Source organism: Loxodonta africana, chromosome 9 (assembly GCF_030014295.1).
Source record: "Loxodonta africana isolate mLoxAfr1 chromosome 9, mLoxAfr1.hap2, whole genome shotgun sequence".
NCBI classification, from domain to species: Eukaryota; Metazoa; Chordata; class Mammalia; order Proboscidea; family Elephantidae; genus Loxodonta; species Loxodonta africana.
Window position 1 is genome coordinate 108,811,955 of NC_087350.1, and position 21,193 is coordinate 108,833,147.

The 21,193-nt window shown below is 39.9% G+C and overlaps 1 protein-coding gene across 18 annotated transcripts in view; it reads left to right on the forward strand.

The window, feature by feature from the left end:
- Positions 1 to 21,193, forward strand: part of PTPRD (protein tyrosine phosphatase receptor type D) — a 354,453-nt gene that overhangs the window by 265,280 nt on the left and 67,980 nt on the right. For all 18 annotated transcript variants that reach the window (XM_064290506.1, XM_064290507.1, XM_023545268.2 and 15 more), the window contains one exon: positions 19,738 to 19,913. In XM_064290506.1, the coding sequence (XP_064146576.1) occupies positions 19,738 to 19,913 (176 nt within the window). The remainder of the gene's footprint in view (positions 1 to 19,737; positions 19,914 to 21,193) is intronic.

Consider the following 21,193-nt stretch of genomic DNA (forward strand, 5'->3'; position numbering starts at 1 on the left):
TTGCTTTTTTGAGATACTTAAAGATACTAGGTGTCCAAGAGTTAACCTTTTTGAATACTAAAAAAATAAATTGACTCCTCATCAGAGTTTCACCAATGCAGGCAGGATAGTGTCAAATAGGTACTTGCCTCATTTTAAGCCATTTTCAAAATGTATTTGGTATATGTGGATGAGAAGCACATAGGATTTTCATTTTATCTTTTGATTTCTAATTTTAAAATGTAAAAAATGTATGTATTTGTGTATATATATATATGATTCTGGTTTCTAAAATCATCTTAGTTAATAAGAAACTAAACCAAGTCACAAGTAGGGAAGAGAAACCTTTTTTTCTGCTAGTGAAGCAATATATAGAATAAAATAAATGAAAGTAAGGTAAGAATCTCTGTCATGATCTTGCCTGGAGAGCTTGTCAGTCTGACTTTGCTATATCGTGTGGTATGGTTTCTACTCAGAATTAGGTCATTCAGTACTACCACTTCCTATACTTTGACATTGTTTTTCTTAACCTATTATTTTCTACCATCTTAAAAAAAAAATTTTTTTTTTTTTAACAGTAAAGTGTGTCAAAGGACAAAGACTATACCTCCTCATACTTTTATTATGATAGTTGGAAACTACATTTCATTCCTATGCTATTTTTATGGTACAAAAGCCAAAGTACTTGAATCAAACTAAAACCTACCCTTATATAGCTCTGTGGCCACAAATACACTCTAAATCTAAAGCTGACCTAGAAACCAAAAGTCTTTCAGTTTTAAGTGTTATGCAAAAGGTTAGAAGCATTTAATTGAAGTTTATGGGCTATGTAAGAGCTTTAGTCTAGATTACAACCATGAATAGCACTTTATCCTGGAGTAAGCCCTAACCAGCAGTTGTTTAAGGGGGAAGTCGATCATCTTGTATCTTAAGCACAGAAGAAGACATGCTGGCAACTGAAGCCACAGAACCACTAACTGAGTTTTCTCCTATAAAAGGAGCTTTGATAACACAGGGCCATTTTTTTTCAAACATATTAAAATGCTAAGTGATGTCATGCACAATTTATATAAAATAGTGTGCTTGCTTTGGTTCCTCCGATAGCACTAACTTAAATGTCTTTGGTTGAGATTTTTACTTTGAGTGTCTTTGTCTTTATTCTTTTCTCAGTGTTGCTACGTACTTTCTTCATATTACTTTGCAATGATATGACAGAGCACTGGAGAACAAACTGGAAGCTTCCACAGAGATTCATATTGTCTTTATCCTTGTTTAACAGAACAAAACTGTTACCCTACTACTGTGAAGAGATAACAGGGGAAAAAATAAGAACGATTGGGAATTGTGTCCAGGCACTAATGTGCTGACTGATCTTCTTGAAGATTGTGACACTTTTTCTAAATCATAGCCATTTTATGTATGCTGAAGAAAATGCAGAATAAATTAAAGAGAGTCTTAATTTAAAAAATGCTTTCTATTTTTAAATTATAGGGTAAGCAGTATGAAAGATACAATTGAATTTTTGACCAATTCAATTACTATTGGGTTCCCCTCCATGTGTAAGTAGTTGTTTAGGGAAAAAAGAAATTTCTGGAAAAGTGATGGGATTTATTTTAAAGACCTAAGATAAATATCTTCAAATAATGAGTAAATGGAAGGCAATAGTTGTATGTGCATAAACACAGTGTTTAATGATATGCTTAATTTTGTAAAATCCAGAGTTCTTAAGGAAGTATAACTTCATCGAAGAGGAAAAGAGAAACGGACAAACTGTAAGACCAAGAACAAGGAAATCAGGATTTGGGCTGTAAACTCTGTCACTAACTAGCATATGTAACTTTGACTTCTCTGAATATCAGTTTCTTCACCTGTAAGCTTTTGACTTCACTTTCGACTTCTAAGAGTCATTTCTCTGTAATTTGCATATCAATTATCTATTGTACACAATAGTGTGACAAATCAACAATATAAGTACTACTACCTGTGTCGGTTCCTGTGTTAGAGATGAGAAATTGATGTCAGAGAAGCAACTGGCCCAGATTCCCAGTTAATCTGTCAGTTTTTTGTACTGTAGGGGCTTGCATGTTGCTGTGATGCTGGAAGCTATGCTACCGGTATTCAGATACCAGCAGGGTCACCAATGCCAGACAGGTTTCAGCTGAGCTTCCAGACTAAGACAGACTGGGAAGAAGGACCCAGCTGTTTACTTATGAAAAGAATTAGCCAGTGAAAACCTTACCAATACCAGTGGAGCATTGTGTATATATACTGCCAGAAGATGAGCCCCCCAGGTTGGAAGGCACTCAAAAGACGGCTGGGGAAGAGCTGCCTCCTCAAAGTAGAGTCAATCTTAATGATGTGGATGGAGTCAAGGTTTCGGACACCTTCATTTGCTGATGTGGTAAGACTCAAAATGAGAGGAAACAGCTGCAAACATCCATTAATAATCGGAACGTGGAATATACAAAGTATGCATCTAGAAAAATTAGAAATCATCAAAAATGAAATGGGACACATAAACATCTGTATCCTAGGCATTAGTGAGCTGAAATGGACTGATATTGGCCATTTTGAATCAGACAGTTATATGGTCTACCATGCCAGGAATGACAACTTGAAGAGGAGTGGCATTGTATTCATCATCAAAAAGTACATTTCAAGGACCATCCTGAAGTACAACACTGCCAGTGATAGGATAACATCCATACACCTACAAGAAAGACTAGTTGATATGACTAGTATCCAAATTTACGCACCAACTGCCAAGGCCAAAGATGAAGAAATTGAAGATTTTTACCAGCTTCTGCAGTCTGAAATTGATCGAACATGCAGTAAGGATGGATGTGATTGGAATACAAAAGTTAGAGACAAAGAAGTAGTATCGGTAGTTGGAAAATATGGCCTTGGCGATAGAAATGATGCCGGAGATCGCATGATAGAATTTTGTAAGACCAAGGACATCTTCGTTGCAAATACCTTTTTCACTGACATAAGCAGTGACTATACACGTGGACCTCACCAGATGGAATACACAGGAATCAAATCAACTACATCTGTGCAAAGAGATGAAGTAAAAGTTCGATATCATCAGTCAGAACAAGGCCAGCAGCCAACTGCAGAAGAGACCATCAATTGCTCATACGCAAGTTCACGTTGAAACTGAAGAAAATTAAAACAAGCCCATGAGAGCCAAAGTATGACCTTGAGTATATCCCATCTGAATTTAGAGACCATCTCAAGAATACATTTGACTCATTGAACACTAATGACCAAAGACCAGATGAGTTGTGGAATGACATCAAGGACATCATTAAAAAGACAGAAAAGAAAGAGGAGACCAAAATGGATGTCAAAAAAGACTCTGAAACTTGCCCTTGAGCATTGAGTAGCTAAAGCAAAAGGAAGAAATGATGAAGTAAAAGAACTGAGCAGAAGATTTCAAAGGGCAACTGGAGAAGACAAAGTAGGTATTATAATGACACGTGCAAAGAGCTGGAGATGGAAAACCAAAAGGGAGGAACACACTCGGCATTTCTCAAGCTGAAGGAATTGAAGAAGAAATTCAAGCCTCAAGTTGCGATAGTGAAGGATTCTATGGGGAAAATATTAAATGTCGCAGGAAGCATCAAAAGAAGATGGAAGGAGTACACAGAGTCAGTATGCCAAAAAGAATTGGTCAACGTTCAGCCGTTTGAAGAGGTAGCATATGGCCAGGAACTGATGGTACTGAAGGAAGAAGTCCAAGCTGCACTGAAAGCATTGGCAAAAAACTAAGGCTCCAGGAATTGACAGAATATCAATGGAGATGTTTCAACAAACGGATACAGCGCTGGACGTGCTCACTTGTCTATGCCAAGAAATATGGAAGACAGCTACCTGGCCAACTGACTGGAAGAGATCCATCCATGTTTATGCCTATTCCCAAGAAAGGTGATCCAACCAAATGTGGAAATTATTGAACAATATTATCAATATCACATGCAAGTAAAATGTTGCTGAAGATCATTCAAAAGCAGCTGCGGCAGTATATTGACAGGGAACTGCCAGAAATTCAGTCCAGATTATAAGAGGATATGGAATCAGGGATATCATTGCTGATGTCACATGGATCTTGGCTGAAAGCAGAGAATACAAGAAAGATGTTTACCTGTGTTTTATTGAGTATGCAAAGGCATTTCACTGTGTGGATCATAACAAAATATGGATAACATTGAGAAGAATGGGAATTCCGGAACACTTAATTGTGCTCATGAGGAACATGTACAAAGATCAGGAGGCAGTCGTTCAAACAGAAGAAGGGGATATTGCGTGGTTTAAAGTCAGGAAAGATGTGTGTCAGGGTTGTATCCTTTCACCCTACCAATTCAGGCTGTATGCTGAGCAAATAATCTGAGAAGCTGGAGTATGTGAAGAAGATTAAGGCATCAGGATTGGAGGAAGACTCATTAAAAACCTGTATTATGCAGATAACCAGCATTGCTTGCTGAAAGTGAAGAGGACTTGAAGCACTTACTAATGAAGATCAGAGACCACATATGGATTACATCAGCACATAAAGAAAACAAAAATCCTCAAAACTGGACCAATTAAGCAACATCATGATAAATGGAGAACAACTGAAGTTGTCAAGGATTTCATTTTACTCGGATCCATAGTCAACACCCCCGGAAGCAGCAGTCAAGAAATCAAAAGATGCATTGCATTGGGTAAATCTGCTGCAAACTACCTCTTTAAAGTGTTGAAAAGCAAAGATATCACCTTGTAGACTAAGGTGCACCTGACCCAAGTCATGGTATTTTCAATCGCATCGTATGCATATGAAAGCTGGGCAATGAATAAGAAAGACAGAAGAAGAATTGATGCCTTTGAATTGTGTTGGCGAAGCGTATTGAATATACTGTGGACTGCCAAAAGAATGAACAAATCTGTCTTGGAACAAGTACAACCAGAATGCTCCTTGGAAGCAAGGATGGCAAGACTATGTCTTACATACTTCGGATATGTTGTCAGGAGAGATCAGTCCCTGGAGAAGGACATTATGCCTGGGGAAGTATAGGGTCAGCAAAATAGAGGAAGACCCTCAAGGAAATGGATTGACACGGTGGCTGCAACAGTGGACTCAAGCATAACGACAATTGTGGGCATGATGCAGGACTGGGCGGTGCTTCATTCTGCTGTATGTAAGTCGCTATGAGTTGGAAGCGAATCAAAGGCACCTTAACAGTGACTCGTAAAACTCCAGTTAATCCGATTCCTCAACCAGGGCTTTATTGGCCCACATCAGTAACACTGTTTTTCTGCTGATGACTAAGGAATTTACCAGGTATGGGAAGCCCAGCCCAGTCATATCTTTTTGTCTAAAAATCCGTTTTATCATTTGGCATCAGCCTGTGGATAACATAAACGTTACGTGTTAATATTTCATTTCCTATTTTACAGCATTGCTTACCTAAGGTGGTGACACAATATGGGAAATTGTCAGTGATTCAAATGCATGATAGTCATAACATTGCAGAAGTGAGGTTAAGTGCATCTGTGCTAAATGATTCCACAGGTGATTATCTTCAGGATAGTATCAGTTAGTTGCTGCTTAATTATTGAAATGCCTAGTAACTCATAAAAGTTAGATCTAATTATTCCATTCCTAGATACTTAAGAGCTTTTTGTAAAATGTAATTTTCACTTTTACCAGTACATTAAAAAAAAAAAAAAAACAGTTGGCCATCAAGTTGATTTCAACTCATGGTGACCCCAGATGTGTCAATAAAACTGTGCTTCAAAGGATTTTCAATGGCTGTGATTTTTTGAAAGTAGATCAGCAGGTCTTTCTTCGAAGACATCTCTGGCTGTTGTTGTTAGGTGCCATCAAGTCACTTCCGACTCATAGTGACCCTATGTACAACAGAACGAAGCAGTGCCCTGTCCTGCCCCATGCTCACAGTCATTGTTATGCTTGAGCCCATTGTTGCAGCCTCTATGTCAACCCATCTCATTTAGGGTCTTCCTCTTTTTTGCTGACCCTCTACTTTATCAAAAGCTTAGACACCACCTCTAGGTGGATTCAGACTATATCAGCCTTTCAGGTAGTCGTCCAACACCTAACCATTTGCACCACCAGGGACTCCATACTTCCATTAGTTGTATTATAACTGATATTTCACATTAAAAGCCAATTGACATGAATTTTAAAAACTATTGGCCAGATGTTAAAAAAAAAAAAAAAGACAAAATTTAAAACTTCATGTTTTGATTCAACAATGACAAGAAGTTATAATAGATATGATTACCTGGGATCCTACTCTCTGCTGGGCACATGTTTATGCTGTTCAGAACAACCCTGAAAACTAGCTATTGTTCTCCATTTTACAGATGAGGAAACCGAAACATTAAAATAATCAAGTGAGCTATTTAAGATCACTAGCTATTAGGTGGCAGACTCAAGGCTGCTGTTCTCGCCAGCAAACCACTTGGGCCTACAGCCACTTTAAGGCTATGTCTATACACTCCACTTCTCATTCAAAAATGATGCCTCTCTGGCTGAGAGGACTGTTGAGGTTTTGAAAACACACATTTTGAAGCACTTCTGTTAGAAATCTTAGAGCTAGAGGTCTTCAGTGGCATTCTGAGACTCCAGTCAAAGAACTTTTCAAAAGAATGAACCAAGTATTTCAGGACTACTTAATGGTTTTCGGGGGGTGGGGGTTGTTTGTTTGATATTATTCTTTAGGGTGTATTGGGAAGAACACGGAATAAGAAGACAGAAGTGTGGAAACTTAATCCCAGTTTTAGTAGCTGTGTGGACATGGACGTGTCACTTAATACAGTTATCATTAACTCTTTAGAGGAGCTGGATTCTTTAGAGAATTTGATGAACGTTTCAAAACCCCACTCGAAAACAAAGGCACCTCTGCACATGATACGTATGCTATTTCAGAATGCTCATGGACATCAAGTCGTTTGTACCCTGTTCTCCAACTTTAGGAAGGTGACCTGGTGGTGCAATCGTTAAGCACTTGGCCGCCAACCCAAAGGTTGGCGGTTCAAACCCATGCAGTGGCTCCATGGAAAAAGATGTGGCAGTCTGCTTCAGTAAAGATTACAGCCTGGGAAACCCTTTGGGGCAGTTCTACTCTGTGACATGGGTTTGCTATACTGTCTTATAGGGTCACTATGAGTCAGAATCTTCTGGAAGGTAGTGGGTTTGGTATTGTGGTTTTAGTGCTGGAAGCCTTTTCAATGATTTAAAAGCTACACATGCAGCAAGTAAAGGTGATTGTGATGAAGATTTTGTTGGGAGTAGGTGCTGGTTCAGTCTTTTCAAAGTGAAGGCAAATTTATATAACATTAAAGGGCAAGTACTAGTTTCTATAAGGCAGTCACTTGTAACCCAGGGACTGCCTGTATTGGCTAGTATGTAACTCTGCCAACAAACCGGGTTCATTTAGTTTTATGTGTGAGAGAGTTGGAGCCCTGGTGGCACAGGGGTTAAGAGCTTGGCTGCTAACCAAAATGTCAGCAGTTTGAATCCACCAGCTGCTTCTTGAAAACCTTATGGGACAGTTCTGCTCTGTCCTGTAGGGTCTCTATGAGTCAGAATCGACTTGATGCCAACGGGTTTCGTTTGGTTTGGCTTTCTAAGAGAGTTAGAAATAACTAAGAATAAGCCACATCATGTTACATGCATTCTTTAACACTGATGCTCATTAATCTGATAAAAGAGGCTTGGTGAAATATATATATATATATTTTTGGTCTAGTTTGTGGGTATGAATTTAAAATTTTGAAACACAATGATATTTATTTTTTTCCAACTCTTTAACAGGTACCTCCTCAGAAGGGCTCATATGCTTCTAACGAACTTCTTTCCTATTACAGCAGCCTAGGTTATTCCTGCTTCTGAACTGCCCCATATGACCTTGGACAAGTTGCTGTGCCTCAGTTTTCTCATTTGTACAATGGGGTTAATAATAGTACCTACCTCATAGAACTCTTTGGAGGAGTAAGTGAATTAATACATGTAAAGCCTTTAAACGATACTTGGCACAAAGAAAACACTAATAAATATTGGAAACTATTAAGATTATTATTAGTATATATTGAAATTCATAATAACACTAATAATACCTACCTACTCTAGATCCTTTTTTCCTCAGGTGAAATTTCTTTTGTGCACGATCTATGGAAAAATTAATAATATCCAGATGAGATAGCTGCATATATTTGGAGAGCTTTGTGAAGCAAAAGAAAATATTGGTGTTTGATAAATGGAGACCAGACCCATGATAGCATTACAAATTTCAACAGGGGGAAGAATGTGTTCTTTTAAATGGAAATTCAGAATATATCATCAGCTTTTTGATTTGCATAATAGGAGCGATTCAAAAAAACTCAGGTGTAGATAATACAGTTGATGTTACAACAACCTGATTATTTTTGAGATGTGCAATTTAGCACCTTTAAAATGAGAAAGCAGCTCACAGGGAATTGTGACCCCTAAGATAAATCTAATTTAAAAAATAAATAAATAAAGGCAAGGAGCTACAGATATCCCCCTGTGAAGCCGATTCACCACACTGGTACTCTCTGTTTAAGTGGTTCTTTAGCCTCTCTTCTGCAGAGTTTTCAATGGGCAAGTCTGCACTGATTCATTTAAAACAGCTGTCAGCACATGTTAACACGGTCTCTGATTTCACAGCTTACTCTTCTTGCAAAGGATCTGATTTTATTATAGGACATAACATCTAGTAACCTGATATAATTTCAATAAATCAAACAAACAAACAAAAAAAAAAACCCAGGAAAATAATACAACACATCCAACATTTTCTGGGGGAATATTTGTTGTTGTTAGGTGCTGTCGAGTCAGTTCCGACTCATATCAACCCCATGTGACAGAGTAGAACTACCCCATAGGGTTTTCTAGGGTATAATCAATAAGGCAAAGGAGCCCTGGTGGCTCAGTGGTGAAGCGCTCAGCTGCTAAAAGAAAGGTCTGCAGTTCAAAACCCCCAGCCACCCCACTGGAGAAAGATGTGGTAGTCTGCTTCCTTACAGCCTTGGAAATCCTATGGGGCAGTTTAACTCTTGTCACCTGGGGCCACTATGAGTCATAATCAACTCGGTAGCATTTTTTTTTTTTTTTGGAATCTCTGAGGGGAGTGATCACCAGGTCTTTTTTCCCATGGAGCCGCTGGGTGGGTTTGAACTGCCGACCTTTTGGTTAGCAGCCAAGCGCCTAACCATTGCACCACCAGGGCTCTTAGTTATAGTGACGATAAATTTTCCATTGGAAGCTCTAACATCAAAGAATTGGAATTATTTTTCCCAGTAAAGAATGTCCTTGATGGTTGTCATAAGCCCTTTTCCCATCAGCTGCGTGAATATGATCCCTTTCCATGTCTCTCCATTCTTCCTCCCTCTGCCTCCTTTTTCTCGCCCTTTCCTTGGTTAACCTAGATATTAACAGATAATTTGTGGCACGTGATGTTTGTTTTATTTTGCTTTTGAGATTCTATTTACGGTAATGAAGTGTGATAAACCCATTGCCGGTCCTGTCAATTCTGACTCCTAATGACCCTATAGGACAGAGTAGAACAGCCCCATAGGGCTTTCAAGGCTGTAATCTTTACAGAAGAGACTGCCACATCGTTCTCCCTCAGAGCGGCTAGTGAGTTCGAACCACCAACCTTTTAGTTAGCAGCCAAGCACTTAACCACTGCACAATGAGGGCTTCTTGTGATGGAGTATATACCCCATAAAAATATTGTTCTGAACTCTGTGCAATTATTGGCTGAGTTCATTTTCTGACATTCAGAACGTCGGTCACTGATGTAGGCACAGCTGCTTCAGCATTTTCAACCTTTGACTTCGCAAGTTGTTTATAAGTATGACAAAGTTTAATCCTTCTTTTTCGGAGTTGTTGTTTCTTCAATACCGAAAAGCATCTGTCTTTGTGAAGAGCAGTGTACAGACAAGTGTTTACAGCTTGATTTCTCTGAAACATAAAGCTAAATGGGACTTGGCCTTCGGAAACTGGGAAGGATTTCACAGGGATCTTGCAGCCTGAGTAAAAACCACCAAGTGATTAGAGATATTTAATGGCATCTTAGGGGGTCCTTGGGTGAAACAAATGGTTAAGCACTCGATTACTAGCCGAAAGGTTGGCTGTTCGAGCCCAACCAGAGGTGCCTCAGAAGACAGGCCTGGCAATCTGCTTCTGAAAATCCTATGGAGCAGTTCTATTCTGCACACACGGGTTCTCCAAGAGTCAAAATTGACTTGATAGCAACCAACAACAATGGCATCTTTCTCCTACTTGGAACCAAGCACATGGTATGGAGATCTGCTAAGATCTGTTCTTCCCCAGCTCCTACCTCAGCCTGTACCTGCTGGTATTTCCTTCCCAGAAGAGAGAGAAAGCACTTTTAATGGATGGCTGCTCACGTCATTTTTCTTCTTTACTGTGCTTCTTTTTGAGGTGCTTCCCGGGAAGCTAATCAATGAGTAAATCAGAAAGAGCTGCAAGTGCGTTTATTTTTTTTCCATTGTCTTTAGTTCAGTTACTGGAATTTTTTTTTTCTTTTTCATTTTTATTGTACTGCTATGCAGATTACCCTAATGAATCCGCGCTTCATTACTCTGAGGCTGAAGAAAAACCTGCATCATCTGTGGTGTGGTGCTGCTGTTAGGATATAGGCACAAGTTATGGATTGTCGAGCAATATTAAAATAATCATCTTTGTCCTCCATAATTTTTTTTTTAAACATATATATACAGTCTGGGACAGGGCTTTCCAGATTTGGAATTACATTTCATAAGAAGAGTATTTTAGGAATGATTGGGCTTATTTCATTCCTGTTTATGACATCAATCATGAAAATAATGAATATTCTCACAGGGAATGGGATAAGGACATTATGATGATGATACTGTGTTAGTGACAACGAGACTGAGGTTCCGAGGAGTTCCTGTAGACAGAGCCCCAGTGGTCAGGTTCCACGCTTGATTCTGACCATCCCTTGCTGAATGACGCCCTAGAATAGCTGCGTTGGTAGCAATATAAACTAATTTAACCACCACTCAGTGATGTGGCTGAAAGACATGTACTGCAGGGTCCGAAGTTCTGCTTTATTTTGGGGTGGAGTGCTCCCTAACTAGGAATGAGTCCCCTCCATCGGGGCTGATATTTCCCCCAACATCTGAAGCTAATGTTGGAATGCACTTCAAGACAGTGCAATCACCCACACCCTTTCCTTTGCCCATTCTGGCAGCCCAGCCTGCTCAGCAGTGGGCATGGATGGAAAACCAAGGAGAGGAGGCCACAGAGCAGTGAGAGGCTGAAGGCTGGGCTCACATACTCTGAATGTTATCCGTGCCTACATCGCCCTGGTGTGCCAGTGAGCTATGATGCCCACCAAGCAATGTGTGCTTGTAACAGGAATTTCATGCATCCTGCAGCAACCAGGAGCGTAATTTTCCAAAATGCAGTAACATCCAGAGGATACAGTAGCAAATAGTACACTGTGCCTTTGTAAGCAATGTGTCCTCTGGAGTATTGCAAAGAGAATCCTTCATCTTTGAGTACAGATGCTGCCGTTAAAGGGGCTTTTCTGATGCAAGTGAAGGGGAAGGTAGGCCTGTGTCCTTTGTAATTAAATACATTGCCTCCTAAAGTATTAATGGATTTTGTTTTTCTATCTTCTGGTTTTGCTGGTGTCAACAAAAAAAGCACACCTTTTTTCTACATAATGGATTGTAAAAATCTGGATCTGAGTCGCAGCCAGCAGTGGGTGGTTGTTAGTTTGGTGCTTTTGCTTGTGTTGTGTTGTGTTACGGAGTGGAGGAGGGGAGATTATGAACTAGAGAAAAAGTAACTTTCATTTTTATTTTCGGTTGGGTCTTAACTTCAACAGGTTTATAAAAAATATATATATATTTTTAATCCTAGCCTCACTTCACTAGTGCTTTATAGAATATAAAGAAGATAAACCAAAAGATGAAAAAGAAAAAGCCTGTTACCATCGAGTCAATTCTAACTCATAGTGACCCTATCTATAGGACAGAGTAGAACTGCCCCATGGGGTTTCCAAGAAGCAACTGGTGGTTCGGAGCTGCCTACCTTTCGGGTAGCAATGGAGCCCTTAACCGCTGTACTACCAAGGCTCCAAAGGAGATAAAAATACCTGGTTTTTGATGTCACATTGAGAGTTGGACCAGAGTAGGTAAACTATCAGCTGAATATCCATGCCCAACGCAGCAGTATAGCAACAGTTTGTCTTCTGGAGCCATGAGTGGGGTTCTGCTGACCCTCTTACTCATCCTTACCTCATAAACCCCAAGGAGAACTTCTTTTCTTGAGAAGACTGCCTACTGGTCTGGTCACAATGATGACAATGATGATGACGATGATGATGATAGCTACCGTCCAGTCAGTTCCAATTCATGACAACCAATGAAACATTGCCCTGTTCTGTGCCAGCTTCACAATTGCCAGCATTTCTGTGCCAGTTGTTGAGACTGTTGTGCAAATCCGTCTCACCAAGGGTTTCCCATGCCTTCATTGGCCCTCTACTTCACCAAACATGATGTCCTCCTCCAGGGATTGATCCCTCCTGATGTCATGTCCCAGACAAGCAAGTCATACAGTGTTCTGTTGTGATGTATAAGGTTTCAATTGGCTAATTTTCGAAAGTAGATCACCAGGCCATTCTTGGTAGTCTGTCTTAGTCTGGAAGCTCCAGTGAAACCTGTCCACCATAGGTGACCCTGCTGGTATTTGAAATACTGGTGGCATAGCTTCCAGCACCACAGTAACATGCAAACCACCACAGTATGACAAACTGACAGATAGGTTGTGGCCTACTGATCTACTGACTTAATTCCCAGCGTTTCTTCTTCTCCTTCTCCTCCTTCTTTTTTTTTTTTTTTTTTACCATGCCAGGTTCCAATTAAGATTTGAGGTGTCAGTAACACCAGAAAGTCTCACCTCAGCTTCAGAGGTAGAAGGGACAGGAATCCACTGGAAAGGGCATCAGAGCTTGTCCCTACCTAATCTCAGAGACACAAAGCCTCTGTTTATCTTAAAATAACTTCCCAGGGATTTCTGAATCCAAGAAGGTTAACAATACCAGAGAGGTGTCTTATTTTAGCACTCAAAAGAACTTGAGGGAATCAGTTAGTTCAACAGACCTTGTTTAATAGATAAGCAATCAGAGGTCTAGACAAGCTGAATAACTGGCCAGATGTCAAAGAGCAAACCACCAGTAGTCCTAGACCAGGGGACCTAGTTTCCTGGATCAGTCTTTCTAAGTTCTCAGTGGGGTGATGCAAAAGTGCCCACATTCCCCTTATGATTAACTAATTGATAAAATAATTCACAGACTATTTAGAGCTCACATTTTTCACTTAACATCAGGGCATGAGGCTTTCCTCACATTATTAATTACCCTTCCAACATGATAAATCTTTTCAAATCAAATTATCAGCTGACCTGAACGATCAAATCTAAAGCAGGTTGGGTGATATTTTTTAATAAAGAGTCATGTGACCCAGTGAGTCCTCTTCTAATTACCAGAAAGAAAACTTATTTTGACCCTCAATGACAACAGAGCTCAGATAGCATATTTTTGGATGTTGCAACATGCTTTCTTCAGCACTTCATCCTTATTAGTCCTCACAAATATTTTTTTCAAATAAAGCGGTTTCATGTTTCCAAGGATTTGCTTTCCTTCTGTTAATATTAGAATAATTGCAGAGACAATGTCATCAGGCCCCGTCTTATTAATCCCATATTTAGATGAAGACTAAGGGTATTATCCTTGCATCTTGAACTGATGATACAGTTTCCAAAGTTTTACAGACAATTAAGAGAGAATGCAAGTCCGAAGTTCATGGCCAGTCTTATTTTTCCACCGAAAACTATTAGTAGCAATTACCAGTAAATGAAATGAGAGCCTAACACTTAATTCTTTTCTAATGGCCTTTTGCTGTGGCTCACTCTACATGAAGCACACAGAAGGACTGTCCTACCATTCACCTACCTCAGCACAATCTCTGAGAGGCTCAAAGGCTTGAGTTTTACACCCTTACATTTTGTTTGCCCATAATACAGAGAAAGATCTACTATAAGGCATGTAGGTAATATGTTTAAGTCCACAAGAAAGAATAGTCCATTAACTAGTGGAATGTACCAGAACTCATGAATGGGGCATGTTGACTTAATACAGATTCAGAGGATCTGGCCTCGGCTGTTTCATTTATAAAATTAGAATCATAAACAATATTGTTAGACCCGTTGACATGACTGTTAGTAATTAGTGAGGACACAGGAAAAAAATAAAGGATAAATCATGAAAACGTGTGCCCTTAGTGTAAAGGTCGCAAAGCCTTGGACTCCTAGCAAAAAGCTGGTCTTGAACCTCAGCTGCCCTTTTAGAATGAAGGCATTAAGACAGTAAGGCCAATCTGTCCTAAGATTTTGCCCACAGCGGGCTGAAAGGAGACATCCTCATCATGCTCTTACTGTTTCACTAACCCTTCTCCTGCCACCAAAAATTAAAATAAGCAACAAGCGCCTTTATTGTCATAGTCTTGGAAGAAGGTCTCCTTGACTCCAAGAAATACAAGCAATCAGCTAATTTACAGTAATCCTGTGTTCTCTCAGGACTGAGTTTTAAGTTAGAGTCCCATCCGTCATAGCCCCAGAGGGATTCAGTTAATCCTCAGACATTCTCTTGGATTAGTAGTGCACTCTGATTAGTGTTGCATTGGCAGATGCAAATCGTTGTCTAGATAAGGCAGGGAATTGAAAATTAAATAAGCAAATACACATTACGCAGAGAAGGTCACCCTAAAAAGTGAAAGAATTTTATAAATCCAGCCCTGTCAGAGGAGTCCTCTCAATTAACAGCTCCTCATGAAACAGTTCATGACACCAGAACACTGTGAAAGCCAGTGTATTGCCTATGTCATAGAGTTGGTTGGACAAGGTTTCTATGAATACGGGTCACGTTGAAAACCTGGGTCTCCACTACTTGAAACAGATTGCTGTTTAATTTTGGCTTCTGATTTGGTGTTGCTGTTTTTAAAAGGGTAAGCCACCTCACCTTCTAAAAATCCTGTCTCATTCATCATTCTACAGAGTTCGTTGGTTGGGTTCTGTGAATAAGGCCAGGACACATTAGATCTTAGAGTTTCGGAACAACATAGCCATCACTGATATCTCCAGATTGCAAAGGACTTGTTAGAGAAAATTTACCTGAAATGTCGTTTCACCAGAGCGCATAAAGGAGTTTGCCAAATGGACGCTTTCATTCCAGCTACTGCTTTCTTACAGGCAAATGTAGAAATGGAAAAGGAGCCTCAACGTTATTTTCAGGACACACACATTAGCCCGATAACTGTTGTTGCTAGTTGCTGTCAAATCGATTCCAACTCATGGGACCCCACGTGTGCAGAGTTGAACTGCTCTACAGGGTTTTCAAGGCTGTGATCTTTCAAAAGCAGATTGCCAGGCCTGTCTTCCGAGGTACCTCTGGGTGGGTTCAAACCACCAACCTTTCAGTTAGTACTCAAGCACTTTACTATTTGTGCCACCTGATGAGCTCTATGAATTATTGAGCTTTTGTTTTCAATTCTCTCCTCAAAAAATCAGGTCCCAAATTTTTAAGCATTTGGTGATGCAGTATTGATTTCAGGTGCCTAGTCATCTTCGGGAACAATTTTTGTATTTTTGTCCCTGGGAAGTGCAACCATTATTCAATAGCAACTCGTCCCCTTTCGGAGGTGAAAAAAGACTTTATTATTCAGGCTTGACCAATACATCAACAACAATAAAAAAATCATTACACAATAACTGACTGAAATGTACACAAGACTGTTGGATAGGTCCAGTTCCCTTCCGTTAGATAAGAATCCCATGCCCATCTTCTCCATGTCCTCACATGCATGGTTTAGACACATGTGTTACCCATGATAAGGGGGAAATGTCACAGTGCCCACTTGGTGCATTTTCTGAGTCATTAACTCAGATTTCTCCTTTCGAAATTTTCTTGAACAAAAGTTTTCTGTACATTGGCCGCTGAGTGAGACCTTAGCCAGAAGGCTTTTTATCCATGATTTAATGTCATTAACTGCTGAATTAAAATTTTTAAAGTGGACTTTTCCCGTGTTATAAGGTGGATTCGTTCTTGGCTCCAAACCCAATCCTGTGGACACTTAGAAGTGCCGGCTTCCCGGTGACTGTAACCTGAGGATTTTATTTAAACTGTCGTTTGAATCTGCAGTAATTTGCTGTCAGGAAGGAATAGGCTCTTTATCAACAGAGGGGCTGCCAGAACCCCAGTGGCTCCTTGAGTGGCTGCTATGGATGAATCACGTCACAACCAATCTTGCATTTCAGTTCTCGCTCAAAAGGCTTTTCAGCTGGTGCCGGTCGTGTTCCATATGCATGTGTTCGTTCTGGAGTGCAGTAGTTGCCATCTGACTTTCATTACTTTTCTTTAGAGGATCAGTTTTACAACTGGAATCAGAAGAGCAGTCAAAGTAATTGCAAGTGGCAATCAATGAAATATAACAATTTTAGCTTGGCAGCATATGTTTCATTATAAGGCAAATATTCTTTTTTTTTTTCCTTATAATTCTATGACTCATTTTTTTCCCAGGGCTAGAAGGGACCACGCAGAGGTTCTAGTGCGACCTCCCATATCACATTGATATCCCTGTAAGGTGGTTGTTCCTCTCAGTTACTGCTACCTATTGCTGTCAAGTCCTACCTGACTCATAACGACGCTATAGGGCAGAGAAGAACTGCCCTGTAGGGTTTCCAGCACTGTTACCTTTCCAGAAGCTGACTGGACCCCTCCAGGGTTAGGCAACTTATTACCTACCGAGGAAACCTAGTCCCTTTTTGATTATGATATTTTGAAAATGTCTTATTACATAGAGATGAAATTCATCTTTCTGTACTTATATCCTTCAGAATTGAAGACTTGAATCTGAAGTTTTTTTCCTTTTGCACTTGGTTGGCAAACAGAAGTTTAATAGTTAATACCCCGTGGAAGACAAGACTTGGTGATCTGCTCCTGTAAAGATTACTACCAAGATAACTCTATCGAACATTCTACTCTGTAATGTGTGGGGTCACCATGAGTCAGAATCTCTTCAACAAGCACAAGACAACAACAACAATTACAGAGTTTCTGTTTTCTTCAGATTCTAATGGACAACTCTCATTCTCAACCCCTGCCTTTTCCATTTTCAGACTGTCATATGGAATAGTTTCCATATTCTCATATGGAATAGTTTTGATTTCCTTAATCACTCTCTCCTTAGAAACTCAAACTTGCCTATATCCATTTTAAAGGCAGCATGGTGAAAATTAAACTGGCAATCAGAATATCTGAGTTAAATTACAGTGATATCCAGAATTTCAGATTCTTGATGGAATCCAGACTTTCTGAAGCCATTGAGGCTGGATGAACCCCAGAAACTATTGCCCTGAGATAATGTTTAAACTTTAAACCTTAGACTAAGACTATCCCCTGAAGTCTTCTTTGAGCCAAAATATAGCTTCTCTTTACTAGTAAAGTACATCTGCTTTGAGCATTGCGCTCTTTTAAAGATTATCTATTTGAGATCAAATTGACAACAGCACCTTGAAAAGTTGAATGGGAAGTTTAGGAGGCAGTGAGTTTAAGATAGTGGTGGTGGAATAATATGGAAAAGGATAGTGAGGATGGTAGCACAACTTGAAGAACTTAATCAGTATCACTGAATTGTACTTGTGGAAATTGGTAAAATGGCATATCTTTGGCTGTGTATACTTTCACCAAAAAAAAATTTTTAATTACAGTTCTACCATGTATTAATTGTAGGAACTAGGGCAAATTACTTATTCTCTTAGTTATTAAGAATTGCAAAGGTGAACAAAAGAGACACGGTCTAGTGGTGGAAAAAGGTAATAAGCAAGATAACCGACATACATAGTAATTACCACCTGTGATAAGTGGTATGAAGGGCTTAGAAGGGAGTTCTGAGGCCCTAGGGTACTCAAGGTCTGCCTTTCTGTGAGGGGCCCTGGGTGCTTTCGTTGAGAAGGAGGCAGTGCGTGTTCCAGAATGTGGGATGGTGCTAAGATAAGAGAACTAGGTTTTCTAACAACTGAAGCTGGCCAGTGTGGCTAGAGTCAGAGAGGTGAGTGGAATGAGATGAGTCTGGAGAGGTGCTGAGCTTTGTACGTCATGTTGAGAGTTTGGATTTTACTTGAAATAAAATGGAAGGCCATTTGGGTTGAAGAAGAGAAGTTATACTATCTGAAATACATCTTTAAATATTGCTTTCATGCTGGTTGGAGAACAGACTTAGAAGGGCTAAAACAGAAGAGGGACAACCAATTTGGAGGCAGTTGCCCTAATCCAAGGAGAAATTCATGTGGTACGTACAACAACCGTATCAGATTTAAACGAGAAACAATATTCTACAGAGCTTAAGTTGCAGTCATGGCAGCCAGACCACCTGTGCTCAAACTTGACTCTACCAACTTGGTTATGTTTTCTTTTAATTTCCATGCACCTAAGTTTAACCCGTTGTGAAATGAAGATCATGACAGAGCTTATTTCATAGGATTGTTGTGAGGATGCGTTTATATATCGAGCACTTAAAACAGTGCCTGGCCTTAGTAAGTGCTTTCTATAAGTGTTAACATTCATTATCATTGTTATTATACAGAAAAGTGCTTTGTAGATTGCCAGTTGCACTGCACATGTGATGTACTTTTGAACTGGTGGTTCTCACTACCACATTTGGGGCTCCAAACTTTCTAGCTCTTTCAACAACCCCTAAGAATACATTCTATTTTTGAGGCAGCAGTGTCGTCCTGTTGACTGATCTTGGGTCCCCATTACCTGAATCTGCAAAGAATTTTCACTGTTATGACATGCTCCAACCTATACTGCATTTTCAAACTCAGGCATTACTTGATTTTATTTGGTTTTTGAGGATGGAGAAGAGCATGGATGAGGAATACAACCACTTTGCTTATCCTCTTTGCAAACTACACTCTGCTGGTGCAATGGAGAAAACAAAGTGTCAGAGAAAAGCCGTTGTATGGATCATCAGTTGTGTTTTTCTTTCTTTGGTAGTCCACCTTGTCATCTTATAAAGACCCAGCACCTTGAACATTAATTTCTTTAATGTGATGGGCTTGCCAAGACATGTTTTTAATCTTTTTTGGCATGTAAGGAGGGACCAGTCCCTGAAAAAGGACATCATGCTTGGTAGAAGGTCAGCTAAAAAGAGGAGAACCCTTAGCATGATGGATTGACACAGTGGCTGCAACAATGGGCTCAAACATAGCAACGATTGTGTGGATGGTACAGGACCTGGCAGTGTTTTTGCTCTGTTGTACATAGGGTCACTATGAGATGGAACCGACTTGATGGCACCTAACAACGACAACACTAAACTAAAGATTGGCAGTTTCAACCCACCCAGCAATCTGAAAGGCCTGGCAATCTGCTTCCGTAAAGATTACAGCCAAGAAAACCCTATGGGGAAGTTCTACTCTGTAACATGTGGGGTCGCCATGAGTTGTAAACAACTGCAATGGGTTTTAATCTTGTTTAAAACATGAACTTTAATATACTGTGGGTTCTCCTAGCCACAAATCAGAGTAATAATATAACACTGCCATTCAGCCCCACTTCATGCTGCTTTCTCTTCTACGTTAACCTTGTCAAATAACCGCTCCTTGTTTTGCAGGCATCCCGGGAAGTGACTATGTGAATGCCAACTACATAGATGGCTACAGGAAACAAAATGCCTATATTGCAACACAGGGTTCACTCCCCGAAACATTTGGGGACTTTTGGAGAATGATGTGGGAGCAACGGAGTGCCACAGTTGTCATGATGACGAAACTAGAAGAACGATCCAGGGTAAGAATGAGCGTCCACCTCCTTCCCTTGGAAATCCCCTCTTGGCCGTGGATGTTGCGTATTTTATGCTGTTCAGAATTTAACGTTCTAACAGTGGTTAATTATGAATCCGTAACTCTGATAAAACCATTCCTTACAGCTCTTCTGGATCTTTCAAAGAGGAAATTCTCTCATGATATGACGTGTATGATTTCTAAAGGAAAAAAAAAGTATTTGAGGAAGTAGACTACTGAGTTAGAGAAAATGAATGGTAGCTTTAGCATCTCAAAACAGGCTTTCGAGGAACACCACCAGTATATGTTGTTGCTGTTAGTTGCCATCGAGTCAGTTCCGACTCACAGCAACCTTATATATGACAGAACAAAACGTTTCTGGGTCCTGTGCCATCTTCATAATCATTGGTATGCTCAAGTCCATTGTTGTGGCCACTGTATATTTTGAATGTCTTCCAACCTAGAGAACTCATCTTCCAGCATTTTATCTGACAATATTCTGTTGTGACCCATAGGATTTTCATGGACTGATTTTTCAGAAGTAGGTCTTCAGGCCTTTCTTCCTAGTTGTTTTAGTCTGGAAGCTCTGCTGAAATCTGTCCACCATAGGGTGACCGTGCTGGTATTTGAAACATCAGTAGCATAGCTTCCCTGCATCACAGCAGTACGCAAGCCATCACAGTATGACATTCGGACAGATGGATGCTGGCACCAATATATACCCCCCAGTATTCTCAACTTTTTCTTCCTCACAATCCACAATGTAAAATCTAAAATTCTGTGAAAGAGGCTTTTATTCAAATGAGCGTAAGTTCAATCAGGGCAGCCCGAAAAATGATGTGGGTTAATACACAGCTTAGAAAACGCGTAAATGTGTAGAGGGCATTTTGCTAGTTTAGACTTTTCCAAGATGAATAGATTTTAATAACAGAATCATTGCTTATTATTGAAAATTAAATGATAATGTTATTCATCATATAGGTCCAGTATTATGGTGCATGGTACATTCCTTAAATGCTGTTGATTTGGAAAACTAAAACATAATAGGTAAACAGTGTGCCTTTTCCCAAGCAAATGTGCAGATAGTCTAGCCATCTAATGAAAGTCAGCCTTCAACCTTGAGAATTTAACCAGGGAGCTTCTGAAAAGTCACTGAAAACAACACATGCTCTGACTGAAGAGTGAGACACTTAGGATAAAGCTTGAAGCCACAGGCAAGAGGTCCCTTTCGTTGTGGTCACCAAAAACCAAAACCAAACCCACTGCCATCAAATCGATTCTGACTTA